The following is a 24267-nucleotide window of genomic DNA, read 5'->3' as shown; positions in this document are numbered from 1 at the left end:
AATGTTACTGTAATAACAATCATTAAAGGAATATTTGGCACTGGGGGGGTGTAACCCAGGATCTACCCCTTTCCCAGGATTGGAGCTTTTGTTTGCATTCATGGAGAGCATTCCATTACTAGGTATTACATGCTCGTAACTGCTTGAGACAGAGGACTAAGAGAAAATGTTTTTCTGTGAAAACGAGTAACTATAAAGCAGGGCCCCTACAGCAGACATTGAAATAGGGCCCCACAGGTGCTGATGAGGGTGACTTCCATGCCGCCCTGCAGACTGCTTCCTATAGTCACCCTGATCCCCTTCAATGCATTTGCTGCCATTCCCTCTGGTGACTGGGAGCTCCATGCGGACCATCTGCAGGAGGGCTGGCCACGTCCTAGGAATGCAGACATGCGCCACAGGGTTTTAGTCACTCTGCTTCTAGACTTCCTCTGAGCAAGTCTCATTCTCAGGTAGCCCCCGGCAACAAGGACCCAGTGACCTGGCCTGACAGGGACTTCTCCACTTTCCACATCACGCAGCTGCCATCAGTGGTTCCGATGTTGGGAGGTCACCTTGGCAAAGTCCAGAAAGGCTTGGGACTGATCGCCCCACGTATGAGCCTCGCGCCGGCTCAGCCTCTCTAACCCATGGCAGCGAGTTTCTGAGCCCAAACGAAGGGACTGTTGGATCCTTTCTGATCCCTCATCACCCAGAATGCGAGTTGAGCTGGAGCTGAAGGAGGAGTGGAGCAGTAGCTGTCACATACACGTCCCTGTTACTCCATAGAAAGATTTTCTTCCCCATCTTACCTAGACCCTTTGCTGTCCTCCCAGGCAATTTCTAGCATCTCTTAGCCCTAGCCCCCGGTCTGCGGGGGGCAGTTCTGCTGCCTGTCTGTGACAACAGAAACAAGACATTGGCACATTAATAGGATGTTTACCCTTTGCTGAACTAGAGCGTGCGAGCCAACTCTGAAGCTGGATTTTTCAGTGGAGGACAACTACAATTGAAAATCACAACATTTTTCAGGCATGACTCATCCTCATAGTATATAATAATATGAAGAGAGGCTGGAGACCCCATGGTCAGCAAACACCAGCGCCCAGGCACCACACAGCTGACTTTCTTTTGTGGCAGATCTTGGAGACAAACTGAATCCCTCAGTCACAGAGTTCCATTAAATAACAAAAGAAGAAATAAATGGGGAGATTAACTGCAATTGGAAACAAAGGCAATGATAATGTGAACTCAACCAAGAAAAGCGCCCCTTCACTCAGTTGGATCCTTCGGGCACAGAATAGAACCAATAGGAAAACTAGACCCAGGCTGGAGAGAAATCTCGTGGCACCATCTGGAAATAACATCCATGACAAATAGGAGTTCCCTGGTTCCTATTAGACTTCAATTTTAACCTTTATTATTTTTCCATTTGTTTTTTGTATTTACACCTTGTCTCCTGAGCTAGAATTATGAACCCTGAGAGCAGAGATTAGAGTCGAATCTTCTCAGCCTTCCCACAGTTTTTAAAATGGTGCTGGCCACAAAAACAGTACTCAAAAATACTTCTTTGGCTTGAGAATGCACTTTGAAATGGACTTTGGGAAGTCTTAGCAGGCAAGCAAACTGCTCAAGAACTCCTTCCTAGAAGCAGGAGAAGCTAGACAGCAGGCTTCTCTAGACTCAGGGAAGGAATAGCTCCATGAAGATCGGAAGGGACCGCCATCTTGATGGGAAACAAGATGGAATAAGAAAAAGAAATATTGTTGTTTTTTTGTTTTGTTTTGTTTTGTTTTGTTTTGTTTTGTTTTGTTTTGTTTTAAGCCTAAGGGAAATGAAAGGTGGATCTTCATGGCAACGTACCAGAGGCAGCCAAAGTACCATGTCAGGGACAGGTCTACAGAGGAGGGAAATGGCATAGATGCAGGCCCATTCTTCCTTTCTGGCAGGGAAGAGTGTTGGATATTCACTCTGTGAATAATCAACATATTAAGTTAATTGCCCTAGACAAGAAAACTAGGAAAGGTGTCATAGGAACCCCTTGTCCTCCAGTGACATATTTTCCACACTGACCTGAAGAAACCAGCCCAGCTGACGTGACAGACAATAGACAGTGGAGGCTTATGGAGACCGAGTCGCTTATGAACACCAGCTCCTCCCCTTAGCCCATAAGTTAAAGCAGCTACTGCCCATGGTCCCCAGCAAATTATCTGTGGTTCTGACTGCCTGGGGCAGAGCCAGGTGCCAGGCCTCCTCAGCTGCTCCCCCAGCAATGATGTATGTGTGTCTGACACACACCAAGGGCAGGATGGAATTCTCCCAGGAGCTGGTCTTGGAAGTTACATAAGATTGTACCTCAACCCCTATCCTTTTCATTCCCCCTAAAGATGAGAAACTTAGCAACTGTCTTAGGTGTCCTTGACCATGGACTTGAAAGGATCCCTTCTCTGACCCTTTGATTTGCTGAGAAGATGATACCCATCATTACTGTCTGTAGTTGCTGCTTCCAATATGCAATCCCACCTCACAGTCAATCCCGCAACAGGGGGGTGCCTACACTGCCAGGTAGTGGTCCTAATTCAGTTACAAAGGACGTTTGTATGCATGTACTTCCCATATCAAGCCATCCCTGAGAGGCATCTCATCCTAATCTTGCAAACAAGAAACTTGAGATCCAGCAGGGCATTCGAGTCCTAGTCTCTGATCCCCAGCCCAGTGCTCTCCACATTGCACACGGTGCCTATGTGTGACATGTTGCTCACATGCTGCTCCTTGTATTTTACAGCTAGGTCTAGAGTGCTTACTAAGTACGTGCCCTGTTCTACGCTCCAGAGATAGAAGTATGTGTTAAATAGATGTGATCACTATCCTCGGGAAGCTTACAATATTGAAAAAGGGAACAAAACAAGCAAACAGGCAATTCTGATCCAGTGCACCTGTGATGACAGAAGTTCAAGGTGCTGTGGAACATGTGGGGTGACATTGTTGCAGACTTTCATGGCCCTCAAAAGCTGTCCAGAGGAAGAGACGTCTCCAGCGAAACTGCGTAATTAGGCAGAAACTAGCCAGATGAAGAGAGACGTTCCAAGCAAAGGGAGGAGCCCTGAGGTGAGCCCATGTGACACTTGATGGAACTGAGGCCATTTGGACCAGCCTAAGAAGGCAAGGGGATGTGAGAGAAGATTCTGGAAGAGTCCTCACCAACCTGAGCATGAAGAGTCTAGTTAACGCTGTTAAGGAATTTGGATTTTGTCCTGACATCACTGGGGAGCCCTTGAAGAGTTGTAAGCAGGACAAATAATAACAAGGTCAGGCTTGCATTTAAGAAGACTCACTCAGGCTTAAATGTGGGAAATGACCGGAAGGCAGGTAGCATGAATGCAGGGAACCACACAAGCCTTTGGAGGTAATATGGTGATGTGACCACCCCTTCTCTGGGGCAGGGAGAGTAGGAATGAAGCTGGATGGAATACTGTGGGGAATAGATGGGAATGGGTGGGACTCTGGGATTGTGTGAAGGTGCTTATAGAGGTGGGGGGGAGTGCAGCGCAGGGGGTGCAGGTCCCTGGCCGGGAGCCCTTGGGTGAGTGTCAGTACCCGGCAGTGAGATGAGGAAAGGTGGGAGGAAGGGGAGGGGTTTTCATTGGGGGTGATCAGTTCCTGGAATGCATTTGTCAGGAAATAAAGGAGGCTGGGGTGCAGATATGGGAGCTGTCTGTGGGGATGACAAGAGAAGACACTGGTGTGGTGGAGTGCCCTGGGAGAAGAGGTAATGTGGGGAGAGGGTCAAGACAAAACCCTGACAATTCCCAGCATCTGAGGAACAGCTGCAGAAGAGGACAGAGAAGGAGCAGCCGGCTGCTGACATGGCTGACATGGAAGCCAAGAAGGAGAATGGTTTGTACGCTGCGGACAGTGTCCAGCATGGTGCCAGGCGCATGGTGGCTGCTGTGGGATTGGTGAAGGCTGGGAGTCAAGAGAAGCCAGGCTTATGAAAGAGCAGTCAGAGGACTGCATTCCTTCCCCTTCCAAGCCCAGGCCTTGCTCCGAGGTAGAGATTTTTCTACACAGCAAACAGAACAGCCTGCCAGCCTCCACACTGGAACGGCCCCCAGCGACGCTGCCCTTGCACAATGGACCATGCAGCCAGCGACTCCCGGAGAGGAATGCCTCCAGCCAGGAGGAGGAGACCCTCAGGGGCTCACAGGTTGAGTCACCGAGCCTTCTCCCTGGCCCTGCCCAAGGTGCAGCCTCCCTGACATAGGCCAGGCCTCCTCTCCAGTGAGCAGGAGCTTAGGATGTTGTCCAGAGGTGCAGCGTGCCCTGGGGAAGGTCAGCACAGCTCCACCCGCCTTGGACACAGGCTGGTTCCCTGAGCCACATCATTAATGGGAATGTGGGGTCAGGAGGGAGTCGGGAGCTCCTCTTTCTGCTGATCAGCATTTAGTCTGGGGCCAGAGGAAAGGGAGGCAGTGGGGCTGTGGGAGGCTTGGGCTGAGAAGGTGTGGAGATGCGGGTGGGCAAGGAAGAACTTGGCAGAAATGGGGGGTCAACTTCTTTCTCATCTCTCTTGCCTCTCGTGTACTTCCCCCACCCCCGCTTCTTCTCAGGGTTGGGCTTTCTTAGTCAAGAGTTTGTCTTGACAGCTGGAGATCAGGAACACATGTGGGTGGGTGGGGTGGCCTGGAGCAGTGACAACTGCAGAGTGGAAGGAAAATGGCCTCATGCAGACAGGACAGCCCTCAGCCCACACCTCTTCAGTGGGAAAGTCCTTATTAGCTCTGCGCTGGGCTGCAGGGGAGAGACTGGAACAGCTCGTGGCTTCCCCCACAGTGTCTGCCAAGCCCTGGCACAGGGCCGCTCTTTGGAGTGGGTCGACCACAGCACGAAGCAGCCCCCACCCATGCCCTCCTGGACAAATGTGGGCACTGTCGAGGCCAGGGTGCTCCATCCCAGGCCCTTCGGGGCTCCTCTGAACAGCTGCTGTGGAGATTGCCTGTTTGCCTGGATATCTTCCCCTTTTTTTACTCCCGTTTCCTCCAGAACTGACATGGATTTCATCAGCTTCCCAGCCCTCCTCTCACATCTTCCTTATTCTCGATACTCTTCTAAATGGGTGAGTGAACTCTATGGAACAGGCATTAAGAGGAATCACTCACTGAGCAGTGAAGGATTATCAAACCCTGTGGAATCCTAGGAGCTGGGGATGGACACAGCCAACAGTCAAACAATTATAGGCCCTCCACTTGGCAGAATTTGAAGGATGAAAATAGCCTTCCTCTTCTGAGCAGCCTGGACCACACCTCAGATTCTGTCTGCCCAGTGGGCAAAGGCCAGTGCAAGCCTACAGGGCCCAGCACGGTGACTTCTATGAATGTTTGCTGACCCGAACTCCATCTGAATGACATCGAAAGGGACTGCACTTCTCTCCAGAAGGTGACAGGCCCTAGCTGAAAAGAGCACATGCATAATCTATGATGAGCCTAAACACCCTAACAAGGGAGCTGGGGCGGAGTCCCAAGAAACCTAACATTGAGAGACAATTTAGTTCCCTTCCGTGGAAACTTCCTGTCTGCAGTCACAGGCCAAGCAGCCAGACTTGGAAAATAGCAGTGACATAATTCATACTTTTCCATCAAGCACAGAGCCGCCGTGGCACTCTAGCCTCTGCTTGCATTGTTCCCCGCCTTGAATGTCCTCTTCTTCCCACTTCCTCTAACAAAATCCTATGCAACCAAAATATTTACACACAAAATAACATGGTATCTGGGATTTCCTAGGATCCAGGAAGACTTGCGGGGTGAGGAGAGAATGAGGAGAGAGGAGATAGTTAAAATCAAGTTGACCCAGTGTTGACAATTAATGTAGCATGATGGTGGGTAGCATCTATAAAAGCCAGGTCAATCCTACCTTGTACATTAAGCTTTCCTGACTACTCTCCACTCATAGACAGGCCCCGCCACTGGCTTGGCCAGTGTTACCACAATAGCATAATGATTTACTGTAGCCACATATTGCAGATTTGTTTCATAGACTTTCTGTTGCCCCCTAAATTTCACTGCAGAAAGGAAAAGAAGGGAAAGACTGACATTTCTTAAGGGTCCGCCATGTACTGGGGACCAGACTGCATATTTCTCACATAGGCCAGCCATGTCCTATACCACTTCCCCAGCACAAAGTCGGGCTCTCAGTGGCATCTCATGCATATTTGTTGGAAAATATGTAGGAACCATTAAGTAAAACATCACAACCACCTGGTAGACTAGTAGACAGCCATCAAAGATAATGGACAAGTTTCTAATATCAGGAGGAAGGACTTATATTATACTGCTAAGTGAAAAATAACCAAAGCACAAAATCATATACATGGTATGATCTTAACTATATCAAAACTGAGTATAAAAAAGACTGGGTGGAGGGGCACGTGTGTGGTTCAATCGGCTGGGCGTCCAACTTCGGCTCAGGTCATGAACTCATGGTTCTTGAGTTCGAACCCTACATCAGGCGTTGTGCTGACAGCTCAGATCCTGGAGCCTGCTTCAGATTCTCTGTCTCCCTCTCTCTCTCTGCCCCTAACCCCTCCCCCCCTCTCTCTCTCAAAAATAAATAAACATTAAAAAATATTTTTTTAACTGGCTGGAGCTCAAAATGTGCTAATTTCTGGGTAGGGGCTATTAGGGATTTTTTTCTTCTTTTCATATTTTCAAAAGCTGATTAAACATCACATATAACAGGAGTCAGAAACCTTTCTCTGTAAAGGACCAGCTAGTAAATATTTTTAGCTTTGCAGGCTGTACAGTCTTTGTCACATCTACTCAACTCTGCCAGTGCAACATGAAATCATCCATAGACAATATATAAATGAATGCTGGTGGCTGTGTTCCAGTACAACTTTATTTACAGAAATAGGCGGTAGGCTGGATGTGTCTCATGACCACCTATAGTTTTGCCAGCCTCTGATCTATTACTTTACACTCAGAAAAAAAAAATGTTATTTAAGTTATAGTAAGTATGCATTCTCGACTACAACTATAGGATCTTGGTACTATGATGAATAGAACACAGCAGCATACAAAAGTCTTACAGCCATGCTTTATTCTGGTTCCTTTGCATCATAAAACACTCAAAATTGCAAGTCATAAATTACAGAATATGAAAATGAAAATTCCGTGGTGGATAGAGAAGTAAAAATTCATGATACCAGTAATTAATATGAATTTTATCTCTATTTTTAATGCTAATATATATCATTTATTTAAATTCTATTTTATATCTTTCCATAACATTTTAAATTATTTTAGAGAGTTCTCTGGAATCTATTATTTTTATTTTATTTATTTTATTTTTTTTTAATTTTTTTTTCAACGATTATTTATTTTTGGGACAGAGAGAGACAGAGCATGAACGGGGAGGGGCAGAGAGAGAGGGAGACACAGAATCAGAAACAGGCTCCAGGCTCTGAGCCATCAGCCCAGAGCCCGACGCGGGGCTCGAACTCCCGGACCGCGAGATCATGACCTGGCTGAAGTCAGACGCTTAACCGACTGCGCCACCCAGGCGCCCCTGGAACCTATTATTTTTAAAGCATAATTTGAAATGAACAGAAAAAGTTAAATTCTTTTCTTTTTTTTTTTTTTTTTTTTGTCCTCTCCAGATTTTCTGAAGCAAAGGCCCTGGGAGAAAGTATAAATGAAACAAGAAGTAAAATTGGTAAGCAGATGATATTGTGTAAGCCTCTTTCACAGACCATTTTCCTGGTGAAACTCAGGTCATGATGTGCCTCCAAATAACCATGAAGCCTAGCTTCAAGAGACCCCTGCCAAGGAAGCCACTCTGAAAGTGCCTTTCCTTGGAAGTTTGTTATCTCTCCTACCATCCATCAGGAAAAGTGTTTTCTTTCATCTTGAACTTGAATGTTTCATCCTCATGCAGGCCTGAGCTCTAGCATCCCAATGAGAAAGTTTTGCTTTTCCCTAGTGTTCCTTAACAATAGCTCAACTAGTCATAATGGCAAGATTACAGTAATGTTTTGTATTTTCAAGTGCTGTGAAACTTTTACACCCCTTGCCCCAAGCTTAGACTTAGTGTTTTTGGCACAGGTGTGCATTTTTTGGCACCATTCAGTAAGCCAGTAGGAAGAGGAGAAGGAAAATGAGTCTCTGTGCCTTCCCAGGACACAAGCAGTCCAGCAGGGCTCCCCACTTAGGTGAGAATTCCTGGAAAGATGAGGTTATGGCAGGAGGCAAACTCAATAAAAGTGTGCCCTGTATTTTTATCAAAGTGATAGGAAAATATTTCCTTCATCCCAAGCTAGAAGATACCCAAGGACCCATCTCCCTGGCTGAGACAGCTTGGAGAGGGACCCCTTGTGCCTTTGCCTCCTGCTTGGGAAAGCAGAAGTTACCTCCCTGATCACAGCTGACTTCCTGCATCTCTCTTGTCTCCACCTCCCTTCCCCCATAAGTGAGGACAGAAGCTGCCGTGAGTGTTCCCTTTGGCTTTTCCTACAGAATATGGAAAATTACAATGGCCTTGGGCACTCAGTCACCAGACAGGAGGCTTATGTTCTCCTCTACAACCTGAGGCAGCCAGGCCCTGAGCCATGCCCAGCACCATGCAGAAAATCTCTAGAGTCTCAGGAGTTCTCAACCTAAGTTCTAGGAACTAGGATGGGGGAGGGAGATGAGGCGGAATGAGCCTTTGCTTTCACCAAACTCTAACTGCAATTTAGCTATACTTTCAGTGACAGTGATGTTGTAGGCAGCCAAGGCCAGTAGGACCAGCAACACCTACTACCAGTAGAATTGCAGTGTGGCAGATATCATAAAATATCTTTTATGCTCATCAGTACTTCAAAATTATGGTAGTTATTAGACTCACCATTAGATCTTTTAATTCCATGCATTTATATAAAAGCATATCATATTGATATTTTTGTATCACAAAAATTTAAAAAATTTTGATAACTATTTCAGGTATAACTGATTTCTCTTAAAATCCAAAGTTTTTTATTTTATGCACCCTAAAAATTATCATTCTGAAAGAGGGTCCATAGCTTCATCAGACTGCCAGAAGGATCCCTGGCAAGAAAAAAAGGTTACACACTTCTTTCTTGACCTGGATTCCCAAATGCCTGAAACTACATGAAAAAAACTGGGCATTAAGGGTACATACATTTTTCTGGAGAACATATCCCTAGTTTATCTGATTCTCAGAGGGGTCAGTGGCCAAAACAATAAGGAAATTGGTTGTAGATAAGTGCCCCTCAACAGGGCCAGGACTTCAAGCAAAGCAGACCCTGCTGGGGCACAGCCTGGTCCCAGAAGCAGGGCTCTGCTGGCCCACCCAGCTGGGTGGCCTGAAAGGAATGGAGGGGGAGCAGGCCTCAGCATATCCAGGGCCAACTCGTCAGTCTTGTGGGACTCAAAGAACCCAGTGGTCTGTTTTCACCCCTGGAGACATAAGAGGGAAAGACCTTTTATAAACTGCTTCTTCCCCCAAAAGTAATACAAAGTTTTGCTCTTGAAAAATATCTAACTCACTAAACCAAAGTAAAACCAAAGTGTTCATTCCAACACTAATGAAATAGACTCATGACGAAAGACACCAATGACCTACACTAATATAATTTTTCACTCTGAGTACAGGTTGTTATCACAAATAATTCTGAATTCTCCATAATTTTGGTCCAGTATCATATGTTCATGGATCCAGTTTGCCCCTCAAGAGGAGGCAAGTCAGAGGCTGCCCTATGGCTGTAATTCATCTCTCAGAGAGGATGATCTGAACACACAAAGGGTCCAGATATGCTAGCAGAAACCTTGGGCAAGTGGACCTTTGTTTTTTTTCTGGATCATAACAAGCAGAGCTCATACCAATGTTGAGATTCAAGTATTCACTGCTACCAATAAAGTGGTAGTTTAGTGGTCCTAATAAAGCCAGTGTCACTCTTACTTTACTTTATGCAAAGAGCAGACTAAGACCCATCCCCTGGCCACCCATCTTCCAAATGTGTTCTTGATCCAAGGGGGCCCCAGTGAGTAGATCACTGAGACTCAGCCTCATTACTGAACCAGCTCTCATGGTGCTTAACTCCAAAAGTAGCTCACCATGAGGTCATTACTGCATGTTCTGACAAGGTTAAGATTAAGGAAGTATAACGTGGAACTTGTACACACATTTAAATTTAAAATCTCCAAGGCAGTATTGAAGGAAACGTTTCAGGATATTAATGACCTTTCTAAGTGCATTTTTCCTAGGGAGAAATTAAATCAAGTGGAGTTTTCAGTCCCCACTGACTGGAATCTTAGACTTAGTGAATGTAAGAGTCAGGAGGTGGGAGCTTGGCACAGATGTACCATCACATGTGTGGGATGGTGACTCAGCTCCACGCCCAAACTGTGCCACATCCTGCTTCTGGACCCCAGGGCAGGAATGGGATGCTGTGGAGTGCACATGGAATTGGCCTGCAGAGAGGAAACGAAAGCTGTATTTGTGAACTACAGATCGACCAGCCCACGTGTCACGTTTAGGTTGTCTTCCTGGGTAATCTGGTTTTCTCTGACATTGTGATCAAGAACTACCACTCAAGTTTCATCATCAAAATTCTTGGAGGCTAGCAATTCAGCTGTAAACACATAATATCCAATTTTTACATGGCATAAGTCAACCAAAACCTCCATATTATTTCCTTTTCTTATAATAAGCCACCCCAAACTAGGTAGATACACTCTTGCCACCAAGTCCTTTTCTGTCCTTCTCTGTACACCATTTGCATCAATTCTGATGTTGAATCAGTTGAAATCAGAAATGGAAGAAATAGCCAATTTAAGATCTCCCTGAAAAAAGGTAGAGTCTTTGTTGGTGTAGGAGAGCTATCTTCACTGTATTTCCCTGTCCCATACACAAGAGCATTAGACTGCTTTTCATCACATGGGCTGTGCATTTAAACATTCACATACACCCTGCTTCCATTCATCCTATCTCTAAAAATGCTACTGAGCCCAAACTGTGAGGAAAGAATGAGACTGTGTTAGAAGCAGTGGCATCAACCAGGCCATTTCTCACTTACTAGAATTCTGGAATTCGTTCTTCTATGTCCGTGTTCTATGATTGGCAGCATTGTCTCTGGCAACAAGAAACAATTGAAGGGCTGTTCTTTGGCAGAAGTCCCACTCCGAGACCAGTCTAGGAACCAGCTGCTTTGGAGGCAGGTGAAAGAATTTGACTGGCACCTCTTGGCACCTCTTCGCACCTCTTCATCCTCTACTGACCTCTCCAGGCCTAAATGAAAACTAATGTCACCGGATGCTGCACAGAAGGGTTTTCACTAGTAAGCCAATCAGAAGTCAATTCAGAAATCATAGGAAATGTAATAGAAGTAGCTATAGCGGGAGGTAAGGGGGAAAACCAAACACTAGAAAACTAACAAAACACTCTGGAAGGTTTTTCTTGTACTACAAATTCAAAGGACCCCAACCCACCATTTGAACAACACTCTTAAAAAAAAACATTTCTCAGGGCACCTGAGTGGCTCAGTCAGTTAAGCACCTGACTTCAGCCCAGGTCATGATCTCACAACTTGTGGGTTCAAGCCCCAAGTCAGGCTCTATGCTGACAGCTCAGAGCCTGGAGCCTGCTTCAGATTCTGTGTCTCCCTGTCTCTCTGCTCCTCCTCTGCTCTTTCTCTCTCTCTTTCAAACATAAATAAACATTTTTTAAAATTTTAAACATTTCTCTTATACGTTTGGGCATTGGGAAAATCATTCCTCAGATCTGGGTCTCCATCAGCAGAACAAATAGGAAGATTGTCAGTTGTGTGCATTTTCTGTGCTTTGATCTTCTCTTGAGGTTTACTTCTAGACCTATTGGTGCATGTTGGCTTCTAGTATCTTATCTGGGAGTAGGGGAAAGATGACATCCAGGTCATTCTGCTAGATTCTGAAGACCTGAATTAAGTGTATTCTTTTGTTACTCATTGACACTAGCTCCGATTAACAATCACCCCAACAACAGCTTCCACCTTTTATTGAGCACTGACTGTGCTATGCCGAGAACATGACATATGCTATCTCCTTTAATCCTTTCAAAGAAGAGCCATTACCCATAAGGGGGGCAGGGGTATTACCATATATTGTATATTCTAGACCACAGTTTTTAGTCTTAACACCTCTGAAATCAAGATACATTTGGCCATCCCACCTGGCCATTTTTTTTCACATTTTACAAACTTCTGGAATGAAGAAGAGTCTTAATATTGAAGTAGTCTAGAGTCTGTGAAATTCTAGTGAATTATCATTATTTTGTGGATTTTAAAAATTGGAGTTTCAGTGAGGTTGCCTGCTAAGTGACCAAGTTGGAATTAAATTCCATTTCTGTCCAACTTCAAAACTTTTATTTAACTTCTTAAAGTGTATTTATTTATTTATTTTAAGAAAGTGATAGCAGGGGAGGGGCAAAGAGAGAGGGAGAGAGAGAATCCCAAACAGGTTCTGCACTGTTAGCACAGACGATGACATGGGGCTCAAACTCATGAACTCCAAGATCATGACCTGAGCCAAAACCAAGAGTCGAATGTTAACCAACTGCGTCACCCAGGCACTCCCCACTCAAAAACCTTTAAATACAGTTTCATATTTCCATAAATTCAGATTTCTCTGACTTTAAATTTTTCTTCCACATTTGAAATTTCACTCAGCTGTTACTCAGTTTTCCTGAATCTTTGGCCTTTATCCAGTGTGCCCAATGAAAGGTTCAAACAACACCCTAGCTCATGCACACACAGCCCAAGAAGATTAAAAGGGTCTTTGTAACATGATTAATGATAGGTCATCTAGTACATATTGGGGCTTAGTTGCAGGGGCCAGTGGGGTGAAACCCAGCCTTGCTCTCATTTCCATATGCACCAGCCCAGGGTTACGTCTGCCCTTAGGAAGGGATGATTTTTTCTGGTGTGCAGAAAGATACACTGTGGACTTGAAGCAGCTCTGGTAGGATTCAGTGTCCCACATGGGTTTCAACCATCATCTTCAATGGTTCGGAAAATAGAATAGCAGGATTGTATTTTCAGGCTCCGTACAATTCCAACTGAGTGGGTTTAGAGATGCTTCAGAAAACATGAGAGAATTCAAATCATTAACTTAGATGAGGTTTAGTAGGAATGGGGGTCACGAAGCACTTATGCCTAAGTACCAAAACCCGCACCAATAAGGACTACAGAAAGCCCAATTAAGGGCAGGCATAGGAGTCATCAGTGACCACAAAATAAAAACGTGTTACCATAAAGTGGAAAAATACTATATTCTCAAAGCTAAGAAATGCAGAAGCCAAGACTCACTCTGCCCAGTATTTCCATATGCACATTGCCTTTTCTGTATGAGAAGAGAGATGGTTCAGAAAAAGCAGCTAAAGTAATGACTAAAAAGTTACAGAGTAGATTTTTGGCTTTATTAAACAATTCATCACATGTTTATTTTATAATTTTTTTAAGTTTATTTATTTATTTTGAGAGAGAGAGCTTGTGAGCAGGAGAGGGGCACAGAGAGAGGGAGAGAGAGAGATGTCTAAGCAGGCTCCGCAGAGCACGGTGCGGGGCTCAAACTCAGGAACTGTGAGATCATGACCGGAGCCAAAATCAAGAGTCAGACGCTTAACCGACTGAGCCACCCAGGTGCCCCCACCACATGTTTATTTTAAATAACAAGCTCTGTGAATTCGAGTGTTCATGTGATTTTTTTTAACACACTTATCAAAAAAATTCAGTTAATCTGTGCTCAGTTTGTATTGGCCAGTATGTTTGGCTATAAGCATAAAAGGAAATTTACTGTCTTGTGTAACCCAGAAGTCGAAGGAGTACAGCTGGTTTCACATGTACCCTTCTCTCCCTCCTCCTCATCCTCCTCGTCCTCGTCCTCTCCGTCCTCCTCCTCCTCCTCCCCCTCCTCTTCCTCCTCCTCCTCCTCTTTTTCCTTTTTCTCCTCCTCTCCCTACCCCTCCTTCCATCTCTCAGTGCTACTTGACTAAGTTCCCTGACGGCCTCACCCCATTTAGTGACAAAGTACCTCTGAAAGCTCTCAGTTTACATGGTCTGTGGAATTCATAATCCCAGTAAATGGGATCTTTCCCCACAAGGCTGGCAAAAGTCCCTGAAGGGAGGATGCTTAGCCTGGCTTAAGCCATGTGCCCATCTCTAAAGCAATCCCTCTGTCCAAGGGGAATGAAACACTTTGGCTGGGCCTAGATGCTGTGCCCATTCCTCAGGCTGGGGCTTAATCTGCCGCCTGCACCACATAAACTGAACCCAATTGAAGAGTTATCTTTCCAAAGGGAGAAATGCAGGGCACCCAACAACCACGTTCATTACAGACCTTTTCAGAAATTTGTCTGTGGGTTGAAACAAAAAGACATCTGTAAAGGAATGAATTGGAGGTCCTATGAGAAAAGATAACAGTTAAAGTAATTTATCCTATAAAACAGAAAGCTGTGCATGGGGAACTTAAAAACTGGTTTTAAGTTTTGGGTGCTTCTGCTATAATGGAAGAAATGCACAATTACATTCTAAAAAATAATAGGGATAGTAAGAAAATTGAGATTGGGAAACTCTCTCAAAACCCATGCAACTCTATAACTGTAGCTCTAACAAAACCAATTACCATCCTAATTTTAAAAAATGATATAAATAGGAAGAAATGTTAAATTCCTAACACATACAGGGAAACACTCTCTAAAACATCAGATTTTGGGGGCACCTGGGTGGCTCAGTCCATTAAGCATGTGACTTTGGCCAAGGTCACGGTCTCAACGGTTCCTGAATTCAAGGTTCTCTGCTGTCAGCACTGAACCTGCTTTGGATCCTCTGTCTCCCTCTCTCTGTGCCCCTCCCCCACTCATGGGAAAAAACATTAAAAAAGAAAATATCAAATATTTTTTTTGCTAATTTGAGGCTTCGTGATAGAAGGGTGCATAAGGAAGTGTTGAGGCGCTGAGTTACAGAAATGCGAATAACACGCTCAAGGATGAGAAGAGCCATACAATAAACCCCTTTCTTTTACCCAGGAGCACTGGCCACACTGGACCAAGAGAAGGAATGTGGGGAGAAGGGGACTGTGTACAGCCCTCTGCTTCTCTCCACAGCCAACTGGGCTCAGCTCTGCAAGCTGACATTATATTTGGTGACTTCTTCTTGAGGGTGCAAGACTTTAACTTACTAGAGAAAATATCCTTTGTGAGCAAATGCAGCTGCCGCATGACACTGGTTTCTGCCAAGGGAACACATTTATAAGCAGACTGACTGTATATGATGTGATGTCATGCACAGTGACCAATAAATTGTAATTCATCTTTAAAGAGACTCAAAAAGGAAAAAATAGTTTTCAGGTGTATTGAAAATACTGCTAATCACGTGCAAAAACATTGTGTCCAAAAGGTAATTAAATGGAAAGGGACCCTAGGAATCTTTCAAAGCAGGATTGATAGGCATCTCTGTGAGATAACTCTTGGCATCTAGAAACAAAAAGAGCAAAGCTGAGTTCTCAAGGTCCCTTCTGTCACAATTTGGAGCATTAAAACTCCAAGACATGCAGTTATCTGAGTGACAGCCCATAACCAGTATGTATGATGGCTTCACAGAATTGATTGAGTGCTTTGCTGTCAGAGTTTGGAGATCAAACAAACAAAAAATGATTTGAGCAAGTCAGAAGGCTGTAGAGTGTATTAAATGACAAGAGGTGACACTAATAATTGTCATGTATAAGAAGGAAGCCATGATTTGTTTGGACTGACAGCCAAAAAAGATGGATGGCTGCTTTCCCAGAGTCCTGACAAGGTGGTCTCACCTTGGTAAATGAACCAGGGTCCAGGATCTGGCTCTGTCTGGATGGATTCAGGAAAAAACATGCCAGTCAAACTCACTGTAAACCAGAGAAGCAATTTTTAAATTTATCATGGAGGATGTTCCTTTATAGACAGGAACTCTTTTTCCCTTTAAATGCATTTATTTATTTTTGAGAGAGAGAGAGAGCGCATGAGCAGAGGAGAGGAAGAGAGAGAGAGGAGAGAGAGAATCTCAAGCAGGCTCCGCATTGTCAGCACAGAGCCCAATGCAGGGCTTGATCTTACAAACCATGAGATCATGACCTAAGCTGAATCAAGCAAGACTCAGAAACTTAACCAACTGAGCCACCCGGGAGCCCCTGTAGATAGGAACTCTTAAACTGCCTCCATCCGGGGCATCTTCTCTTAAGAAACAAAATAGATTAGTTTTTGGAAGGTTGGCAAATAGGCATCCCTAAGCACAAAGAGAATCACAACGAAGAAAAGAGCTTTGAGAGATAGGTTCTCACAGCAGTGCCAAAGCCTTACAGGGTGTCCATTGCCCACAGGAGCAAATATCCCTGCAGCCATTACAGTTGGTCTCCAGGATGACCAGCCCCCCTCTGTGCATTATAGCCTTTTCTTCGCAAACGATAAGATACCATTTGTTAGGTTTCTACTTACTGTAATGATTTCCCATTCCTGCCTCTCAATGATGAAACCCACATCAGTTTGAATAGTGTTTTAGGTCATAGAAATAATCACATTTAGTTTGGCTCTTTCTATTTTCAGAAATAGAAACCCAGTTGAGCTACCTCAGGCTTAGGATGCAAAACTCTCATCAATACACAGTGACGATATCTGAGACCCCTCAAGCTGAAATGAGAGCCAGAGCCAGGACCCGGGGGACCATCAGGAGTCACGGTGTCTCCAAAGCCCAGGACCCCTTCCTCCTGCCTCCCTCAGGGGCTTTGGCCCCCTCTGTGCATGCTTGCTCTTGTAAGCTGCTCATCCTGCTGAGCCTAGGACCCCTTGCCCATGCCTTTGGTTTGCTCTGGCCCCAGCTATTCCTGAAAGCATCCTTTAACTCTCTGTCCTCAAGGTTAATGAGCTACTTATTTGCTTATTTCTGAGCTCAAAGTTACAAGAAAGAAAACTGGAGTGACCCAATATATCTTTTCTAGGCCTCAAGGACAGCAGCTGCTGGCCAGCTTAAGAATGTGCTGTCTTTAGGTCAGAAACCTACCCCTGGTTCAGGCAGGCAGGGAGGAACAGAGGTCTTGTGTTTCAGAAAGTGGCCACCTGGGCAGCAGTGTGACAGGAGGGGTTTCTCCTTTAAAAGGAGGATGGGTAGAACAGGTGCAGTGATTGACATCCTGTATCCCCTTGGCTTTATCTCACAGAGAGCTGTTTAAAGATTTTTGCTAGTTCCAACTCTTATAAGGTTATATCAATTCCTTTATTTCCAGTTTCTAAAGAAAGCAGTGTGCCATTTTGCCTGTGTTTTACCAACAGAAACAGTGACTAATCTTTGTAAAGTGTGTTATAATATTTAGGGTTTTATTTTGTTATTTTTATGTAGTCAAAGCCACTGATCTTTCCTTTTATGACTTCCTTCATTGCTTTTGTACTTGGAAAGGGTCATTGGAACAATGATAATGATGAGTTGTTCATTCCCGAGTATTTGTTTAAAGCTTTCTAAATTTTCTTATAGTTTTTATTGTCTATTTTTCATACTGAACTCAATTAGGATTTATTGTGGAATATGGCATCAGCTGAGGCTGTAAGTTGAATCTTTTGCAAAGAGCCAATTTTCCCAACACCTATTTGGTTTAATGAAATGCCTTAGAATAAAATTTCTTCCCTTCATAGAAGAGTCATTTCAGATTTTCAGAAGGCAGCTAATGCATCTAATCTCATCATAGCTGCGATGTACATCCTGGACATGATAATTTCCGTACAAGTATTTCAGAAATAACTTTGCCAGCAGATACTGTTATCTGGATATCAGAAGAACCCTGCAGAAAAGTACCAACTTTTATGTAAACCCGGAAGCTAATGGATGAGGAATAACAGATGCATGTCTGTAAGTGGGTGGTCCCGGCAGGCTGAGGGCCCTCCCCACACTCTGTGAAGGGAAGGAGACGGTCTTGTCTTTCGACACAGCAGCATGAGCTGGTTCACCTTCCTGATCCACCAGGGAAAGATAGATGGTACTGTGTTGTTTCACCTCTAAGGAGGAAAAGCATATTTCATTATCTTATACTGATTCAAAAGGAGGAATCACACTGTAGCTGGGGTAGAAGTGGATAGGGGCTTTGTCAATGAGGCTGCGCAGGGAAGAGCTGAAAATAGCAGAGAGTTTGCTGTGTCTGCTGTCAATGACCCCGAAAATGCTGATGAGTTCCCCGCTGAAAACCAGCGATAGCTTTCAAAAGCAGAGGACACACAAGGGTGTGAATATCCCTCTCCCACAATGGTCATTCCGTTCAGGGTGGAGACAGCCTGGGTTTGCTTTTGGCTTCATGTAGTAACCCAACCCTGCGGGCCAGCCCCACTCCCTAACAGTCTGACCACAAGTTACCTGATGGGGACCAACAATTGCATGTGCAGCTCCACGGCAAGATGTGCCTGTTAAAGCACAGACCTGCAGAGGAGGGGGGATCAGATACCATGCAGAAACATCTGCCCCTCCACAGGGACTCCACATTCCCCTTCCGGTGGGCAGATGTCCGCTGTTGGACAACATGGAAAAAGCAGAGATGTTCCCAAGCACAGTTCAGACCGCATCACTAATCAGGCATCTCATGAACAAAAGTCCAGCCCCGGCAGTCTGTGTGGGGAAAACGGTAACTGCAGGACTCTGGGAAGCTGCCTGAGCAAAGCTGAAAGGACAGCCACAGGCAGGGTGAGTGGGAGCACCACCAGGACTCCCCAAAGTTTGGTGTCAATGTTTGGACAGATTGGGGTTGTCTGAAAGGACTGGGAGTAAACAGAGAAGCTCAAGGTCAGCCATTGTGTGTCCAAGCACAGACTCTGGGCCAGCAAGAGTCAAAGAGGTGGAGTCCTCACTATAATAATAATAATAACTAACTTTGGTAGAGACACTATTTTCGTCCTGTTAATATAGATAAGAAGCCGAGGCCTGGGGAAGTTACTAAACATGCTGAACAGTACACCACTAGCAAAGGGTAAAGCCCAGGCTGGAACCAGTTTCTGTTGCGCTCCAAGGTCAATGCCCTTGGATGGCAGGAGAATTCACAACTCAACTAAGTAGGTGTTAGGACCCTGCTGTGTAAGTGCCTGGGAAGGTCACGTGTTCTGTCTGAGTCCAAGATGATGACAAAAAGAAGGAAAAGGAGCCAGTGAAGAAAGCCTTTACCCGTCTCTTTACTTCCAGCAATGTAATAAAGGTAGGAGGCCAAGAGGTTGGCAGGAAATGGAAAAGGGCTAAGTCAGCCAAGAGAGGACAGGTCTGCCTTCCTAGGCTCTCTCTCCTGATCTGGAGTTTAGAAAATTATAAGTTTGGGGCACCTGGGTGTCTCAGTCAGTTAAGTATCTGACTCTTGGTTTTGGCTCAGGTCTTGATCTCACAGTTTCGTGGGTTTGAGCCCCATGTTGGGCTCTGCACTGGCAACTTGGAAGGAAGGAAGGAAGGAAGGAAGGAAGGAAGGAAGGAAGGAAATAAATGCTTTGGATGCTTAATTTCTGCCTCTCTTTAACTGCACATGTGATTCCTGGGTGCAGTTTCATTGTAGAATTTCAAACACAACATTATTTAAATATACATATCAAAATGTAAGAGTCTCCTAATTTCCTCTCCCTGTACCAATTATGCTCCCTTCCCAGAAAGGAGTAACCACTTTCAACAATTTGGTGCATGTTCTTCCCCTACTTCTGTGCATTTTTAGATAGATAGAGATATATAGACAGATAGATAGATACATACATGCATATATACATACACACACACACACAGCCAGCCAGCCAGCAGACACATAAGAAGATACCCTGCTTGTTGCATAAATGAGACCATAACGTACATGTTATTCGGCACCTTGCTTTTCTCATGTCACAGTGAGTATGGATCTACTGTTCACCACTGTTGATAGGCATTTTAAAGTATCAATAAACCATGATCTATTTAACCACTTCCTTGTAACAGACATTTCATTTTTTACCCCCTGCCACAAGCAATGCATGCATTTTTGTGTACAAATGTGAGTGTTTCTTTGAGTTAGATGCCTAGAAGTAGAATTGGGGGAAACAACAGTCGATGTGTATATTTAATTTTAATGAGTACTCCCCAGTTGCCTTCCCAAAAGGGTTTCATTAGTTTGTATTCCCATCCATGTGCAACAGCACCCATTCCCTGAACCCTTGCTTATTCCATGATAATATCAGTCATTTTAGGTTTTGCCAGTTGGAGAGCAAAAAAAATGCTATTTCATTATCATAATTTGCATTTCCCTGACAGCTGGTGGGATTGAACGCTTTTTCATGTGTTTCGCATCTTTTGCCCATTGGTTGGTTTGAATTGCTCTTTTTGATTTGTAGGAGTTCTTTGTGTCCTCTGGATATCGGGCCTTTGTCTATTCAGTACATAGCAGATGTTTTCTTCCAGTCTGCCACTTGGTTTTCATTTTCTCTTAAGATTTTTGGAAGAAGAACTCTAGGACAGTTGCTTTTCTCTAATTTTTAAAAATTGCCTTGGATAAGACTGGTTTGTCTGCTCTTCTTTTTTTTTGGAAGTTGTCCGTAAGTAGGAGTTATCCACCCTGCTTCACTATAGCACTGCCCCCAAAGAAGATATCCAGGGTAACCGTGGTCGCACTGCACAGCCCTCACCAAACATATATGGACCAAAACTGGATATGATAATTTCAGATCATTTGTCTTGTAGCCACTGGCTACTACACGAGTACATGACTCCTGCACACAGATGGTTAAATCTTTTACCAGACCACAAGTCTGGTGATTTTACTGCTGAAGACATAAGCTTTGTAATGAGGCAAAGACTGATTTTATTAATTTAATCTTTACTGGAGACGTCTTTAATGATGCCTGAATATCTTTAAAATTTAATTGTATTTTGCAAAACAACTTATAAACACATGTTGAGATGATGCTGACGTCCAGAAAACCTCCTAATAAATAATTGGAATATAGCAGTACCTAGCAACTCATTAGCAAATACTAGGCTCGTTGGGTACTCCCTTCTGTTGGAAGACAAGAGCACATAGTTAAGGAATGATTACAGAAATGGGTAATGTACCAAGTAAACTTTATAGACAAGGGACATCAAAGACATGAATTTTATTAATTGTCTGTACCAATAACCTAAAGCAAGGTCAAGTCTATGTTTGAAAGTTATGAAATGATATATTCCTGCAAAAGTAAATACACCCTTGGAGAAAGGGGAAAATATGTCATGGAGAGGAATCAGGAAGGGTTTAGCTTTACTTCACCCCCAGAGAAATAACTAGAACAAAAGCCTTATTAGGTCCCATGAGGGAGGCAATGTCATATGCAAAACGGGATCCAACATCCAGGAGGCTATATACCATATCCACAGGGGGGCAGAGCTGAATTGGAGAGGCCTTTGGCCTAACAGCCACTAATCAGTGAGTGATGGGGACCTCCCCGGCAGGCAGTCGTCAACAGGACAGTAATGGCAATACCTTTCTGCTATTGTCACTTGGAGGGGAGAAGATGGGTTGCAGCAGAGGGAGGAGTTGATAGTCAGGGTTGAGTCAAACTGCTGCCAAAGCCACAAAGCTGTTCAAATGCTAAAGAACAACCCACAGACACTGATTCTAAACAAGAAATTCACTGGGGGAAGGTTTGGTGGTGAGACAAAGAGCAGATTTGGCAGTCTTCTACCAATAGGAAGTTGGTCACCTTTATATTAGAATTCCAGGCAATAAGTAGTAAAGATTGCATTATAAAGTTTCATATCTCTAAACCACAGCTCCCGACCATCTCTCTCCTCCTCACTCCTACTCATAAACCTCTGAGGCCTGCCCATTGCCAAACAAAAAAATGTTCATGCCCCTTAATCTAACATTCAGAATTCTTTCTCCATATTCATATAATTATGTTAACATTCACTTATTTATATGGGGGATTGGGTTGCTTGTCTTACAAAAAAAAAGATAAAAATAATCATATACAATTTCTCTGTATCCCACTTATTACTGCATCTTGAATTTCACATATATAAATTTCATATATGGCTATATTTTATTCCTTTTAATGGCTGCCTAATATTCTACAGAATGGCTGAAGCTTAATATATTCCATCATTTTCCAGTTGACAGGTATTCCTTTATTTCCATTTTTCTGCTGCATAAAATATGCTGCAGTATGCATGTATATCCTTATACATTGGGGCTTTTACTTCTATGGAAACTTCTTGTAAGGGACCAGATAGTAAATATTTTAGATTTTGTGGGCTTTGCATGGTCTTTGTTGCTGCTTCTTCTTCTTCTTCTTCTTCTTCTTCACAATCCTATAAAAATCTAAAAATCATTCTTATCTCTCAGTCCAAAGCCATACAAAAACAGACCTCAGGACAGATTGGCCTTCCAGCCCCAGTTTGCCAGTCCTTGGAATAAGAGTCCAAGGAGGAGGATTTCTTCCTAAGTATATTATATTCTTTGTTGCTTTTGTGAATGAAATATTCTTCTATTTCCTGAGGTAGAAAAATCTATTTTTAAAAAATATTTTCCTATACCTAATCATCTTACCAAATTCTCATTTTAATTTTAATGGGCTTTTTCTTGCTATAGTTTCTTGAGTCTTCCAGAAATGCAATCACATTCATCACAAAAGAAAAATTGTTTTCCAGTATTTGCACTTAGTATTTAATTTTATTGTCTTATTGTATTCATTAGAGCCTCTGAATCACTATTAGCTAGCACTAACACCCTCTCTGATCTTGTTCCTGAGTTTAATGAAAATGGCTTAAGATTACACAATTTAGAATGACAAAGACATCAGATGAATATAGTAAGTATTGTGTACATCACCCAATTCAGGCTATTAGAATTTCTGTAATGTGAATCTGATGTGAGACAGATCTATAGTGCTCCAGAGGTGGGAGAGGTAATGGAAAGATTCTGTGTTTGAGAATTGGCCTAGTGGGTAGGTCCAAGGATCATGGAGGCACAAATGTCTGAGGAGTGATAAAGAATTAAGCACAATATAAATAGACTTGGCTAATGAACTGGGTGAAAGAGGAAGATTGAGTCTGCCCATATGATGAGAAAGGGAAATGAAGCAAATGTTATAGCTGAGACTTTTCAGACCTAACTGTTCAACTGGCCAGTGAGATGAACACTTGCCTAGAATAAAACATAGTGTGAGGTTCCAGTTCTGGGGAAGGTGGAATAACCACACTCTGTCTTGTCTTTCCCACTGGAAGCAACTGTAAACCATGGACAGAATGCATGGGGCAGCTAGCTAAGAACTCTGAAAAATAAGTGGTAGAAAGCAACTTAGGGAAGCAGACCAGAATCCAAAGTACCATCAAGTTGTCACTCCCAGAAAATCCTCTGGTGGCAGTGACAGCAGAAGCAGACAAACAGAAGCCTAAAATTCTGGTGGAGAGAGACTCCTTTGCTTTGAACACAGGAGCTGTGGTGCCAAAAAATGAAAAGACTCCCCATTGCTTTTTCCTCTCTCCATCCTCCCACCACTTGGTCCCAAGTGTAGACATAATCATGAGAATTGCATGGCAGAATTGAGGAGTCCAGGAGTGGGCCTCAAGGAGTCATACTGTGTCAGGCAGATCCCAGAGAGGAGGGAGATCAAGACAGGGATTCCATTAAGTTGTTTACACAAGCCCCTTACTTTCAAGCTAATGGTGCATAATTCCGAAGAACATATCAAAGGCTCTGCCAATCCTGCCATAAGGTAGACCAATACCCAGGTCCTATACTGGCCACTGAGTGGCACACACATGGGCCAAATGGGCTTTCAAAAACACTGCTGACACTGGAACCACAGCCCAAAGAAGACATTGGAATTGGTGACCTGACCCTAACCAGGCTGATTGTCTGCTAAAACAAATAAACAACCAAAGACTAGTAGTCTTCTTAGAATTTAAACAAGACCCTGAAAATGTTAAGGATAATATTGAAAATTCCTTGGCATAGGTAAAAACCAAAAAAATTTCAACTCAAAGAAGAAAAGACAATTAATGGAAACCAGCCCCCAACTTGACACTGTTGGAATTAAAAGACTTTAAGCAGCTACATACTTCAGGAATTAAGGAAGACCCCGTGGAAACAAACTGAAAGAAAGTCTCGATAAAAATATAGAAAACATAAAAAGAACCAAATGGAAATTCCAGGACTGAAAAATAAAATAGCCAATGGACTCAAGAGAAGAATGGAGAAGACAGAGGGAGGAGTTAGTGAACTTAAAGGGAGAAAAATAGAAATTATCTAATCTGAACAGAGAGAAAAAAATATT

The 24267-nt window shown here is 43.7% G+C and overlaps 1 protein-coding gene across 5 annotated transcripts in view; it reads left to right on the top strand.

Annotated features, from left to right (window-relative positions):
* Positions 1–24267, top strand: part of KIF6 (kinesin family member 6) — a 386512-nt gene that overhangs the window by 290274 nt on the left and 71971 nt on the right. For all 5 annotated transcript variants that reach the window (XM_047860796.1, XM_047860795.1, XM_047860799.1 and 2 more), the window contains one exon: positions 7634–7689. In XM_047860796.1, the coding sequence (XP_047716752.1) occupies positions 7634–7689 (56 nt within the window). The remainder of the gene's footprint in view (positions 1–7633; positions 7690–24267) is intronic.

The sequence above is a fragment of the Prionailurus viverrinus genome, chromosome B2 (assembly GCF_022837055.1).
Source record: "Prionailurus viverrinus isolate Anna chromosome B2, UM_Priviv_1.0, whole genome shotgun sequence".
NCBI lineage: Eukaryota > Metazoa > Chordata > Mammalia > Carnivora > Felidae > Prionailurus > Prionailurus viverrinus.
Note: the sequence above shows the minus strand (reverse complement) of the source record. Positions and strands in the feature narration are given on the sequence as shown.